The sequence below is a fragment of the Pseudoliparis swirei genome, chromosome 20, assembly GCF_029220125.1.
Source record: "Pseudoliparis swirei isolate HS2019 ecotype Mariana Trench chromosome 20, NWPU_hadal_v1, whole genome shotgun sequence".
Classification (NCBI taxonomy): domain Eukaryota; kingdom Metazoa; phylum Chordata; class Actinopteri; order Perciformes; family Liparidae; genus Pseudoliparis; species Pseudoliparis swirei.
In genome coordinates this window covers 19342765-19355588 of record NC_079407.1, presented here as the reverse complement: position 1 = coordinate 19355588, position 12824 = coordinate 19342765, and the positions used below count along the sequence as shown (strand labels likewise).

General features: G+C 39.4%; 1 protein-coding gene across 1 annotated transcript in view; it reads right to left on the bottom strand.

Moving 5' to 3' along the window:
* Window positions 1-12824, bottom strand: part of plch1 (phospholipase C, eta 1) — a 45849-nt gene that overhangs the window by 23315 nt on the left and 9710 nt on the right. The window contains exons 3-5 of the mRNA XM_056441962.1: window positions 3008-3154; window positions 1722-1965; window positions 1407-1536 (exon numbers count right to left, since the gene is read on the bottom strand). Coding sequence (XP_056297937.1) covers window positions 1407-1536; window positions 1722-1965; window positions 3008-3154 — 521 coding nt within the window. The remainder of the gene's footprint in view (window positions 1-1406; window positions 1537-1721; window positions 1966-3007; window positions 3155-12824) is intronic.

The window sequence follows — 12824 nt, the reverse complement described above, 5'->3', positions numbered from 1 at the left end:
GTTCGATGCTCATTCTCTCGTGCCGTCTCGCTCTGCCTGCTTGCTGGGCAGCATCTGAATATACCTAGGTCTGACACCGGGGCCCATCGAATCTCCACCAAATCTAATAATACCAGCTAATGCATCAATCACACTCCCATAATGAGCTTGCTGTGTACATTTGGGGATTCGATCACAGAAATAATCTACACTCAACCAGCAGGATAAATCACGGTCATGGACTTCATGGACAAAAAACAAAGAAATCCAGGGTATATTACGCAATGGCACAAGCTGTTACAGTTTGCAACAGTGTTATCTGCCAATGCTGAAAGATGAAAGAGATACATTAATGACATTTCCCATCTAATCTCAACCCAAAGAGTGAATTTTTTATTGAGCAAGATTATAGTTTAGTCCATAATGAAGAGATACAAAACACTTTGAAAGTCTAAACTGCTTAGGTGGAGAAGTCTTTTCGGTTTTCTTTATATGTCATTATAAGCCTGAATAAATTAACATTCTAATTATGTTAGAGAGCATAGACCAATAATGTGGCATTCTAATATATTTAGGAATAAGCACGAGGCACTATATATCAGCTCTTTTGTAATGTCTTAAACTCAGGGTCATTCTTAGAATGTCTTTTGTCAACCCTTGTTGGATAATCTTTGCAGTCCTGTTTTTGTTGTGCATTGATTGGTCCCTTGAGTACTGGTTGGTGACTTCCATGCAGGTATTGACCATAGTTCTGCCCTGTTTAACCTCTAAACCTCTGTCTTGTGAGTCTGTACTTCAGTCATCACTCCTATGCGAGTTTCTTGAACCCCACAAAACAAAAGTTTCCCTGTCAAAATTGGCAAATTCACCCAGGTCCAAATTAAAAGATCAAAAGAAATACTCCCATCTCATGATTAACTATCAAATCAAGATTGCTGTTCAAAGCCGACCATGCCTCCTAGATCGAAGGCAGAATTGTGTTTTTCTGCAAACTATAAACCCCATTAGAAAAGCAAGTAGACACTATCTGGATTTCTGACATTACTCAATGTGACATCAGTTTTAAAAATTGAATCTGCCATCTCCACACACTTATTCATCTATTTCCTCTAAAGTGTCTCTCTCGCACATGAACATATGAAATATGTATTGCATATCTATTTGAATTTCACAAATGCGCATGAAAATAAAAAATGCAACAGTGATGTGACGTCAGTGATCTGAGAGATATATTCCCAAGGAATTGAATGTGTTCAATTAAACCTATTTTTTCATTTTATAATATGACTTCTTATATGTATGTACATGTACATATAAAATGTATATTCACTGATATAACGATGCCCCAAATATGTATATAAGAACACTTTATTAGATTTAAGATGTAAAATAGGGAAAATTATAATACAATGGCTTCATATTCTGACCTGAAACATTTGTTTGACCTTCCTGCGTGGCATATTGACATTCAACTTGTGGAGAAGTTGGTAGATCTCTTCAATGTTCAGGAGACCGTCTCCGTTCTTATCTGCCTCCTCAAATGTCTGCTTCAGCCACGTGTCACACACACACATTAAGGAAAATTAGGTGTGTATAATGTGAAGTCCTATGCACATAAAATCTGTATGAACGCATAATTTCAAATTAGTCAACTCCAAATGATAATATTTTAGGGATGGTGTTCGCATTATAGACTCTGAACCACTGAAAACTCAAACGAAGAACACTGGGATAAAGGATATTGGTCGTGTGTACGCTGTCGTTTCGCCAGCGAGTCCTCATCACTGATGCCGGCCATCAGGTAGCGGAGGCCAGTTATCCAGGTTCTGGCCTCTTCTGCATTCGACGTCACCAAATCAAGGGACTCCATGTGGTTTCCATGGTACACTGTGAAACAGCAGGCCGGGTCAAAGCTGCCGTCTGCGTGCCGATGGAAGATGTCCGATTGACTTCCCTCTGTCACTTTGTAGAGAGAATCAATGGTGACTGAGGAAGAAAAGAAAGGGCCAGTTTGATTATTGGGATAAAGGCTCGAATGATTTATGTTTTAACTTGAAATGCAACTTGAATGATAACACTGGTATCATCCTATCTTTCTATATACAACATTTATTCACAGACCAGCATTGCTGTACAAAATTATTAAAAACCTATTCACTAGACTCACTGATGCACTGGATGACATGTTCCTTTATTATCCATATTATCTTGTTTTCTCCTCCCGGTATGTCTCTCCGATGTGTCTCATTCAATTAAATAGATACCATAATGTCCTTCATCAATGCACTAATGTGTTTTCCTCAGAACATTTGAATAATTGCTTAAAGAATAAATGATATGATGAGTCAATTAAATTAATTCTTAACCACCCAACAAATATCCCTGTCCATTTCCCCATTAAACTCTCATCCCGTTACATAATCTCTTCTCTAAAATTCTGACTGAATTCTAACTGAAAGTAACAACATGGCAGCCTTATTTTGATCTTGCTCAGATTGATAACACACACCCACAAGAGGACATACACTCAAAGAAAGAACGTTTGTTATCTTCATCATGTCAATGGAGAGTATCTAGGAGGCTTATATATAATGCGGACAGCCCAGACACACACACACACACACACACACACACGGAGGACAGGTCTATAGACAGATGTATGCTTCAGTATGTTGAAACATAAAACCAGTTCAGCAAAACATCACAGTGATGCTTTGAAGAGGGTCAGCGTTAAATGCTTCAATAGACAATTTGGTCTTCAAGTCATTTTATCGCAACCTGGAGTTTTGATGTCGACTGATGAATTCTTCCTGCTCCTTTAGACTTCCTAGCGGTAGTAGATATTCTAATGATTGCTCTTCCATAACATTGAGGGACAAAGCAGCCAACGGTGAAATATGCTGGATTTTTCCCATAGTAAAGGTCAATCTGCAAAAATGCAGGAACCTACAGTTCCCATGATTCAACTCCATAATGTATTTGGTTCAAACTCCACATTGTGTATGTATGTGTGCTCATGCATACTCACTCTTGGCCTTCTCACTCTTGCGTGAGGGCTTCCAGCGAATGCAGGAGCGATGATCATCCAGGTAGAACAGTCTCACCAGCCCTTTAGATCCTGCCTTCAGCTTCACCATCTGTGTCCCGGACTGCATCACGCTCATGCATCGCTCCACTGCGAAAGAGAAGAGACAAAACACAAACACTGAGGTCAGTGGAGCACTGTATTAGGACACAAACGGAACAGGTGTCTGTCCTAATTTGTCTTTTCTCTGGAGGAAGTAAGGCCAAGTATCACAGAGGTCGACGCTTAGCGAAGCAGCCAGCAACTGATGTGAGTCCAAACTGCAACAGAGATGCTGCTGTGTGGACACACAGGGCTGCCTTTCTGTTTCCCACTGACCTGCACTGAAAGCCACGGAGAGACGGAAGAAAGAGAGAACTCTCATAGAGCAAGAGAGAGAGAGAGAGAGTCTCTCTGTTCTAAGTTTCCGAAAAAGCCTGATGGCTGTTCAAGAAGACATCTATACATCATGCTGAGGTAGGTGGGGGCTTAGGCTGCATACAACATCGTAAAAGTTTTACTCTTGTAACGCAAATTCAAGATATCGGTTGAAAAAACATCATCCGTTGCTACTTACCTCAGCAGATCATTTTGGTTTTATGTGATTGGATGTGTAGCCTTTTTGCCAGTACAACAGAGGTGATTGTGATTTAGTTTGCATCAAGAAGTAAATCAAAAGAAAAAGTAAACATATCCTTCCAGAATCATTGTCCCAGTTACGCTGGGTTATCTGCAAACCTCAGTTTGCATTGGAACTATGTCTTAAATACAAATGTGTCCTAATTAAATCTGTCCAGTGGAGGTTTGTGGATCATCCAGAGTAACAGAGACACTAGCATTCAAAAATATCTGCATTGCCCGATAGCAGTAAAGGATGGGTAAGTGAGAAAATCTCTGTTATTGTTTTTTTGTATTTTGAGTAAATTCCCCCTTGATGCATGTAGTTTGAATTAAATGTTAGGAAGCAAGGTGCGATATGGCTGTTTTAAATACTATGGTCTTTTCTCCATCATGTGTACAACATTTTCACATTGAGTGCAAGCTGATGACGGCTCACTTCCTGTGACTGCAATGCATTGTTATGCAACAGCATACAGTCTATGTAATACACTCTGAAAAGTAAACTTTATTTCTAGCAGTCGAAGGTTCAATAAAAGACACTTGAATTTAAAATAAGACAGAAAATGTTGGTGGAGTGTTCTGAAGAGGAGAACACAGTGACTGAAATGTCTGTTTGCTTGGCTGCCTGTCTACTTTCTGTGACAGCCTGTGGCTGGGATACAGACAGGGATTACAACAGAGAGATGGCAGGATTGCCATCCTCATTAGGAGTGTGTGTGTGTGTGTGTGTGTGTGTGTGTGTGTGTGTGTGTGTGTGTGTGTGTGTGTGTGTGTGTGTGTGTGTGTGTTTGACTATGAATGTGTGCACATACTCTCAACATGTTTGAGTGCATACAAACAACATGGAATAGTATTTACTCTATTCAACCTTTGTTATGAAGTATTCACTGGTCATTATAGTGAATAAAAAGTGAGTAGCAAATTATAAAGAGTAGGGATGAGATCATGTTGCATCTTGCATGTGGCAACTGACGCAGAGCTTTTATTTCACAAGACTCTCTTTTCCCTCCCTTAAACATCAGTTTGGTTTGATTTTAACTCATGACTGCGGTGAAATAACATAAATACATTCAAGTTGAGGTGAAAACTGCCTGATAATATTGTACAAAACATTAGTTACACAGAATTGTTTTCAGTTTCAATACAGAAAATGCATTGATGTGACGTGAGATGAAATGTATACTACCTAATGTGCAAGATATAAATATGATATCAACATTTTAATGTATTTGAGTCCATATCGCCCAGCTCTAACTGTCAAAAACACACACACACCACTCCAACTTTTGAGATGCTGATAGAAAAGAAAGAAGGGCGCACACACCCTTACATTCCTTGATTGTGTTGAATAATAATAATTGCCTGCACACTTGTTTGTGCCCAATTCCTCTTTTTTTCCCCGGTAGAAACGATAACGGTTCAGACAGATATGGTCTACCTTCGGTAAATATATTTAAAGAATAATTGCAAACACAAAAATTAAAAAATGTAGATAGAAATCAGATGCTGCACTGATCTTTTACATAATAACGGGCCCCACCACTGCATGCAACTAAGCATTAAGATAGTTGTCTTCTTTGTGTATGAATGTATGAATGGGTATGAATGGGTGAATGCCATGAAGTGTTAAAGCGCTTTGAATAGTCAGAAGACTAGAAAAGTGCAAAACGAGTCCATTTGCCATAACTGCTGAAACGGGTGAGAACTAGAAGGTATTCTCCACTTCTTTGAACTTCAATCCCTAAATGTGATGGGAAACTCTGACAAAGAAATTGCAAACACAGACATACACCTGTCAACTACGCTTCTTTAGCTAACATTCATTGGTACCATAATGTATACCAAAACTCCAATTTGAACTCTAACCCTAATATTGTGTATCATTTAGCTCTACTCAGGTTTTGGATCAATTAAGATAATTAACTCTGAACACTTATAGTAGTTTCGCTACATAAATCAAGACAGTTGTTATCATATGTGAAGCAAATTTCAAGGATGTAAAAACAAAGAAATTGCATTTCCTGTTTTTAGCTATCCTACGACTAATTATATGAAAACAGGCCTGGAAAATCTACCAAGGCAGTCCAATGACTCAATGTCTTCAGGGTTTAAAACAACAAACAATAAAAGACTATTAGCCCTTTGGAAATATGTAAAAGGTTAAATAGAAGGATTTAAAATATTTTCCAAAGTACTCACAGAAACACACAATTTGACCAAAATAATAAAATACTTTTCTTAGATGAAACAGCGGATTATCTTCAAAGAAAAGTAAAGTCAAACCTCTCAAGATCCATAACACATATTTAAGAATATTCAACGTAATACACGCTGAGTAAAGCACAACTATTTTCTGTCCTGAGGATAGGCTTAGCAATGAGGTACATTCTCTTCTTGATGTTAGATGACTTCTTTGAGTCTCCAGTGACATTATTAAACACACACACACGCATGAGCACATGGCCCTGAGTCCTGTGTGTCATCTCGCTAGGTGCATGGCAAATACGGGGACAGGGAAAGAGACTTAACCCTCCTATTACCTTTGGGGTCAATTTGACCCCATTTAATGTTTAACGTCTCTAAAAGAATGATTAACATTATTTTTTTTGCTTCCTATTTCATGACTTTTCCTAATTTATTTGGGACAATGGGGAAAACATAAAGTTCACATGATGATATATTTTCAATGTCCTGTACACAACTCAATTTGACCCCAGGCTGTTTTTTACTGTGTAAAGCATATAAGGAATATCAACTTTTTAATATATTTAAAGGTATATTTAGGTAGTCAACAAACAAACAAAAAGTACCTGACACTTAAACTTGGGAAACAATATTAATTTTCTGGAGGTTTTAATTGTTGTCGTCAAAAAGGGTAAAATATGTTAGTAAATTTGAAGGTAACAGGAGAGTTAATGAGAAAAAAAGAAAATAGCTAATTTTGATAAATTTATCTCACATAGTCACTTCCGAAATTCACAGCTTCATTAACGACTGGAATTCAATGGTGGTCACTGTGAACTATGGGTTTACTGCAGAATTGATCTTGTACAGTCTCTGCTCCAGTAAACAGGCATGTTCGTCCAGGATCTTTGATCTCACACTGTTTCAAGCTTAAGATAAATCCATGACGCAGACAAGACAAGCCTTTTTCAGTGCTTACATACAGTATGTGCTTCAATATTTAACAACAGAAATCTGGCCCAAAGATAGCCATCACTAGAGAGTACATGCACATTCTCCCACAATTCCCATTGAGTAAAAAATATATAAGAGTGTTTTTTCCAAGAGGCAGTCAGATATATTTCACAAGAAAAATCTAAAAGAGAATAGAGAAGTCTGCTTTATTTTCTTCAGCTCAACAGCCAACTTGAACAGCTCTCCAGAAATACATACAACATCTACAGGTATCAATTCATCTTCTGTTTGTCTGATTCGTTGTATTGAAGAACAACTTAAAAGAAGGATACTCAATGTTAGATCTCCTTTATCTTTTCTTTTTTTCAGTCGTATATCTGTCTTTGGTACTCCTTGACATTTCGACAGGCACTCTCCAGTCACTTTATTCTCACCGCTGATAACAATCTTAAAGAATAAAACCTAAAACCTATTGAGACTGGCGATGGCGAATCAAGAGTCCAAGGAGAAGTGATAGCAGGATTATTATCCGCCCAGGAGAAGGGAGCTGCCTCGTAATCAAAGATGGGAACTGATGTAAGTGGCTCTCGAAAGAGCAGCAATGGCTGAATGAAAGATCAGTGGGTGCCCTTCCCATCTTCACTCCCATCTCTTGTCCCGCTTTGTCTCAAGCAATAACACTCAAACTATCTGAGCGTGAGGATTTAAATGTATTGTTTAGTTTAAACTTGCAATTCCGTTATCTTTTTGGACATCTGAAAAAGAAAGATTATTAATTTAATGTCTTCTTAACCCCATCTGGCATTTATATGCAGGGTATCACTCTTTCTGCATTGCTATCTGTGGCTACAGTATCCCAAAATATGAAAAGAATGGGACTTCCAGCTAGGAGAGAATAATAATATGTGTAATACCTCTTCTTTTTTTTATCCCATCTCTACCTATTGGTTCCCATTTCTTTTGAACGAGACAGAGCCTGTGCGTGTGCATTCACTGTGTGTTTGTCTTGATGTGTGCGTGTGCATGTGTATTCACTGTGTGTTTGTCTTGATGTGTGCGTGTGCATTCACTGTGTGTTTGTCTTGATGTGTGTGTGTGCATGTGCCGAAACTCATCTCTGTCAGTGCAGAGCAGAGAGATCACATCAAAGCTTTGTCTTGCCCAGGCAATTCAAACTGATTTTAATGAGGTAGGTGATAGAGACGACTCTGTGATAACCTGATGAACAAAGCTGTCGTCTCTGAGATCCATACAACGACGCTGAGTCCGGGACAGTAAACAACAACATCCACAGCAGTTTCCAATCCTCATTTTCAAATTACTTGTGTCATTTCTCATCTCAAAATTATGAGATGATGATGAGAGATTCCTCTTCGCAATCTCTGTAGCCTTCTTACTATGAGTTTATTATCAGTCCCGAGTAATATTTCAATTCTCGAACAGCTCTGCGTGAGATCTCTGGTCAGATTTAGTCAGAGGGCGATGACTTGAATGGACCACCAAATATTTATCATAAATTATTCATAACTCCATAAATTTATATTCAGCAGCATCTGCCTGATCCTTCATGCACTATGCATGTGACATAAGGCATCACCACCTGAACTCTCCGAGCCAGTCTGAATGTTGATGAAACACAGACACGGCAATCAAACCAAAATATAACTGAATGGAGGCATGGCATCGTAGTTCTTCCCTCGCTGCTCTGTTAGCTCTCAAGACCTGAAGGTTTGTTTTGAGTGCTGAAGTGTAATCAAATTATGATTCAGTTTTGGTTGACAAACTCTCCAGAGGACAAAAGTGTATGATATTTACACATAATTAATGCTCTGACGAGTGAAAATGCACAGAAAATAACATACAAGACAAATCTTCTCTTGCAAGAGCAACATCTCATTAAAACAAGCTTTACAGGTTCAAAATTACGGGAGGCAAAAGCAGGTTGATCGTCCTGGGGATATTGTGATACATAAACATGAGCTTTTACAATGCTATAAATAGCACCAGAAAGCAGTTTGTTCAATATGCAGTATGCTTGTCCACACACATACATGTAGTGTGTAGACGACAACAATAGAAAATATGGGGAGAATGTTTTTACACAAGATTTATCAATTTAAGGTGGAAAAATGCTATCTCTTATGTTTCTTATTTTGAATGACTTTCCTTCTGTAAGGGAAACTGAGTGATACTTTTTAGACTCACAAGCAAACACACACACACACACACACACACACACATACTTACCAATTTGTGTTAGCCTGCATTTCTGTGGTACAGCCACGGTGCCACCAATGTGGAAGACGTTACGTGCCAGGAGAGTAGCGACTGTTAAGACGGACGTTTTTTCAGCAGGACCATGAATAAAAATGGATCGAACTTTATTAGCAGATAATGCAGTGGGACCAAAACTAAATTCCTCCATTTTCTCTGCAGAAAATTCAGAACCAGTAGGGGTTCTCCTTCGCTCAGTCCGAGTGTGCAATACACTCCACCTGTAGCTAAAAACTCTTCAGAAAAAATTGATTTGCCAGACACTCCAGACTGGCTTCTGACAGAAAGCCTCCACGCTCCAGACAACAAGCAATCACACCGAACCTCCTGCTGTTCATCCTCCTCAGTCCCGTCCTGTGATCTGTGGCGGCACCTTCAACTGACTGTCTTCTCTGTGCAAACACACACACGTTTTCACCTTTCTCCTGGTCATCTGCTCTCCATTCCCCCTTCTTGCTCTTCCCATCGACCTCTCCCTGATGTCTGCAGTCTCTGAGATTATGTGCTGCTGTGTCAGTGAGCTACCCTGATGCCCGGACATAAATTCAGCATTTAACAACTACAGCATTGTTCATGGTGCGATTATGAAGAGTGGAGAGCAACAGATGTGTATCTCTGCATATCAACTGGGTTAATTTAGGTCATACCGTGGGATGTGGGGATAAGAACGATGACATAACAGTCATGATAATGCAAAAGTAAGATTTAATGGGTTGATGTGTGTGTGCTGTCCATCTGTTCATCGTGAAACTGAATGCTCTTTTATTTCACACAGGCTCCTGAAGGGAAAGTCCTCTTTGCACCCTTCCCACTATGTGTAGCCTACTGATATTTCCAGAAACTGGATTACCAAACCAGGGAGAGCCCCTTCTGTGGGAACAAGTTAACAAAATACTATTAAAAAAGAGATTATCATTTGACTTTGGCAGAAAAATCATGGAGCTTTATTTTCTGAAAAATGGGCTCAATGGAAAGCTATTCCAGAACGCAAATACAAAAGGGCATGATTAACAAATAAGCAATTTTGGCAACCAGTCACAGCTGGACATGAAAAGAAGTGAATATATTATTATTTGGAGAAAAAAATGTAGCAGGCAAGCTCGATTTCTAATATCACTGAAGTAGTGTAAATCGAAGATGGGAAACCCGAAATGACACCAAAGTAATCTCATGCAACATGCTCTTACTCCCAACTCGTCAAATAACGCTGCTTGGTCAGTGGCCCTGCGTTTCAAACTATAACACTCTAGCTTCAGTTTTGAATGTCATTTTCCGGTTGTCTCATCACATTTTCTTCTTAAATATAGTTCGGAATCTGGGGTTACGTCATCAGGTCTCAGCCCTGGTCCTCTGATCCTCTCGGGGCATTCAACAGCTTGTGAAATTAAATTAGTCAGCTTGATAACTGTGGGATATATGTGAGGGGAAATCAGGAGGATGGATGGACAAAAGCCGGGAGCACATTTGTAAACATGACTCGAGTCTTGCCAAAATCAAAACTCGGTCACCTGCTCGACCAGAGTGATGGCCAGCAGAGTGACTCCTGGGTTGTCATATTTCTGTTTGTATCTGTTCAGGGTCGTGGAGGCATGGAGCCTTTGACCGCATGCATTATAGGTGGAGGGACAACCTGAATCAGTTACAGAAGGGAGTGGAGATAAACACTAAGCCACAATGCATTGGCCCTTTTTTTTGTCCTAAAAAAAACTGAGACATACACAATCAAACTACTGTGATTTTTATATGTGATCGATTCTGATTGGTGCATGGAGAAGTGAAAAGTGAAATCCCGATACTCAAACAAGGCCCCACCCATTTTAATCATAATCCATAAATGTCTAACTCTGGCAGGTATAATGGTGCGCAAGAAGGATCCAGTCACTTACAGAAAGAAGCTGATAAAGAAAATGAGCTTCTCGTACCTAAACGACAAAACCTCTTTGGTAGAATCCAGCTCGGGACCTTTGATGCATCTCTAAAGTCTTCAGACTAAAGTCTTCAGACTTTGGTGATCCGGTGATTTCCTCCTCGATCTCAACAAATATTGGATGTATTGTTTCATCTTTAAGTTTTGTACAGACATCCATGTCTCATTGTATTAACTTTGATCTCCTAGCTTTTCATCTTGCTCCATCCCCTAAGTAAAATTTGATTTAAATTACATTTTCAAAATGTCATTATTTTATTTTCAACTAAAGAATAACACCAGCCTCAGCTGTACTTTCTGTTTTTTGCTAATTAAACGTTTGCATAGTCACATGATAAACATGGTGAACATTGTACTTGTGAAACAGCAACATGGTAGTACATTATCATTGCTGATGTGAGCTCAATTCGTTTTTCAGGTTTTCGGGGCGGGGGTTTTATCATATTTTCATGTAATTCCTGACTACCTGACACATTGCATATATTATGAATAACATGACGTTCTTAGTAACTGATAAACAGCTGCTATGACTAGCAGTAATACAAAGTTAATCCATGATGATGAAATGGCAGCTTATCATTGTAATCTTTGTTGTAATGTTTCCTCACTACTTCCACGCTTAATATTCTCCAGCAGCGAAATGGTAGGGACTCTTAACCCTTGTGTTGCCTTAGGGTCATTTTGACCCGAATCAATATTACACCGTCCCCCCGCCTTAGGATTAATTTGACCCCATTCAATGTTTAATGTCGGTGTTCTTTCGGTAGTCAACAAACAAACATAAAGTGCCTCACACTTAAACTTGGAAAACAATATTAATTCTAATAATTTTCTGGAGGTTTTAATTGCTGGCGTCAAATTGAACCCAAAAGGTAAAATATGTTAGTAAATATCAAGGTAACAGGAGGGTGAAACATTGAATCGGGTCAAAATGACCCATAGGCGGGGGGAGGGTGTAATATTGATTCGGGTCAAAATGACCCTAAGGCAACACAAGGGTTAAATATGCACTCCCATGGGGTGACAAATTCAAATGTGAATACCTTTTCAAGCAAACAACTTACACTATACCTGCATTGAAGTAGTCCCAAGTCTGTTGGTGTACCCTCTTTTTAGCAACATAAAAGGTTAGGATACACAGAAAAGATGAGTGAAAAGCGGGAAAACACACTCTCGTATCTCACAGTCGCTCACCTCGTTTAATTAAGAACACCCAAGGCAGCTGCTGCTACAAATGAGTTACCAGGTCCCCCCAGGGTGCAGAGGATTGCACAACACCGGAAAGAAAATAAACACATGACAACTGCAGCATGATAATGCATTCACCAAAGATGCTACCGGGGGCTCCGGGTGGCATCTTTGGTGAAGTCAGCACTGACATCAAAGGAAGGAACTGAAGTCTGAGAGTGTGTGTGTGTGTGTGTGGGGGGGGGGGTTATGTATTGATGTTCATGCAATGTTCAAGCTTCTTCTTTCCTCCTCAACCAGCCCAGGTGACTGACTAGATTGAGATACACTATCTTTGCTCCAGCTGCTTTACTGATGCTTTATATTTTCAGGCCACAGGAAAAATGGATCACGCTTCGGGGTATCTTAATAACTGTTGAGGGAATGGAGGTAGATGAAATGAAAGCCAGTAGTTATGTATAATTTGCTTTTTATTTCTCGCTTAGACACAGACATTCAGCCTTATAGAGTCGATAGCCTCCCGGTTTTATAATGCAAAAAGAAATGTGAGAGGCCAGTGGCTGAGTCCACCTGTGCTATTTGACATTCATTGCCTGCCTTTTGGTACATTACGGCTTTCCATACTCTACACAT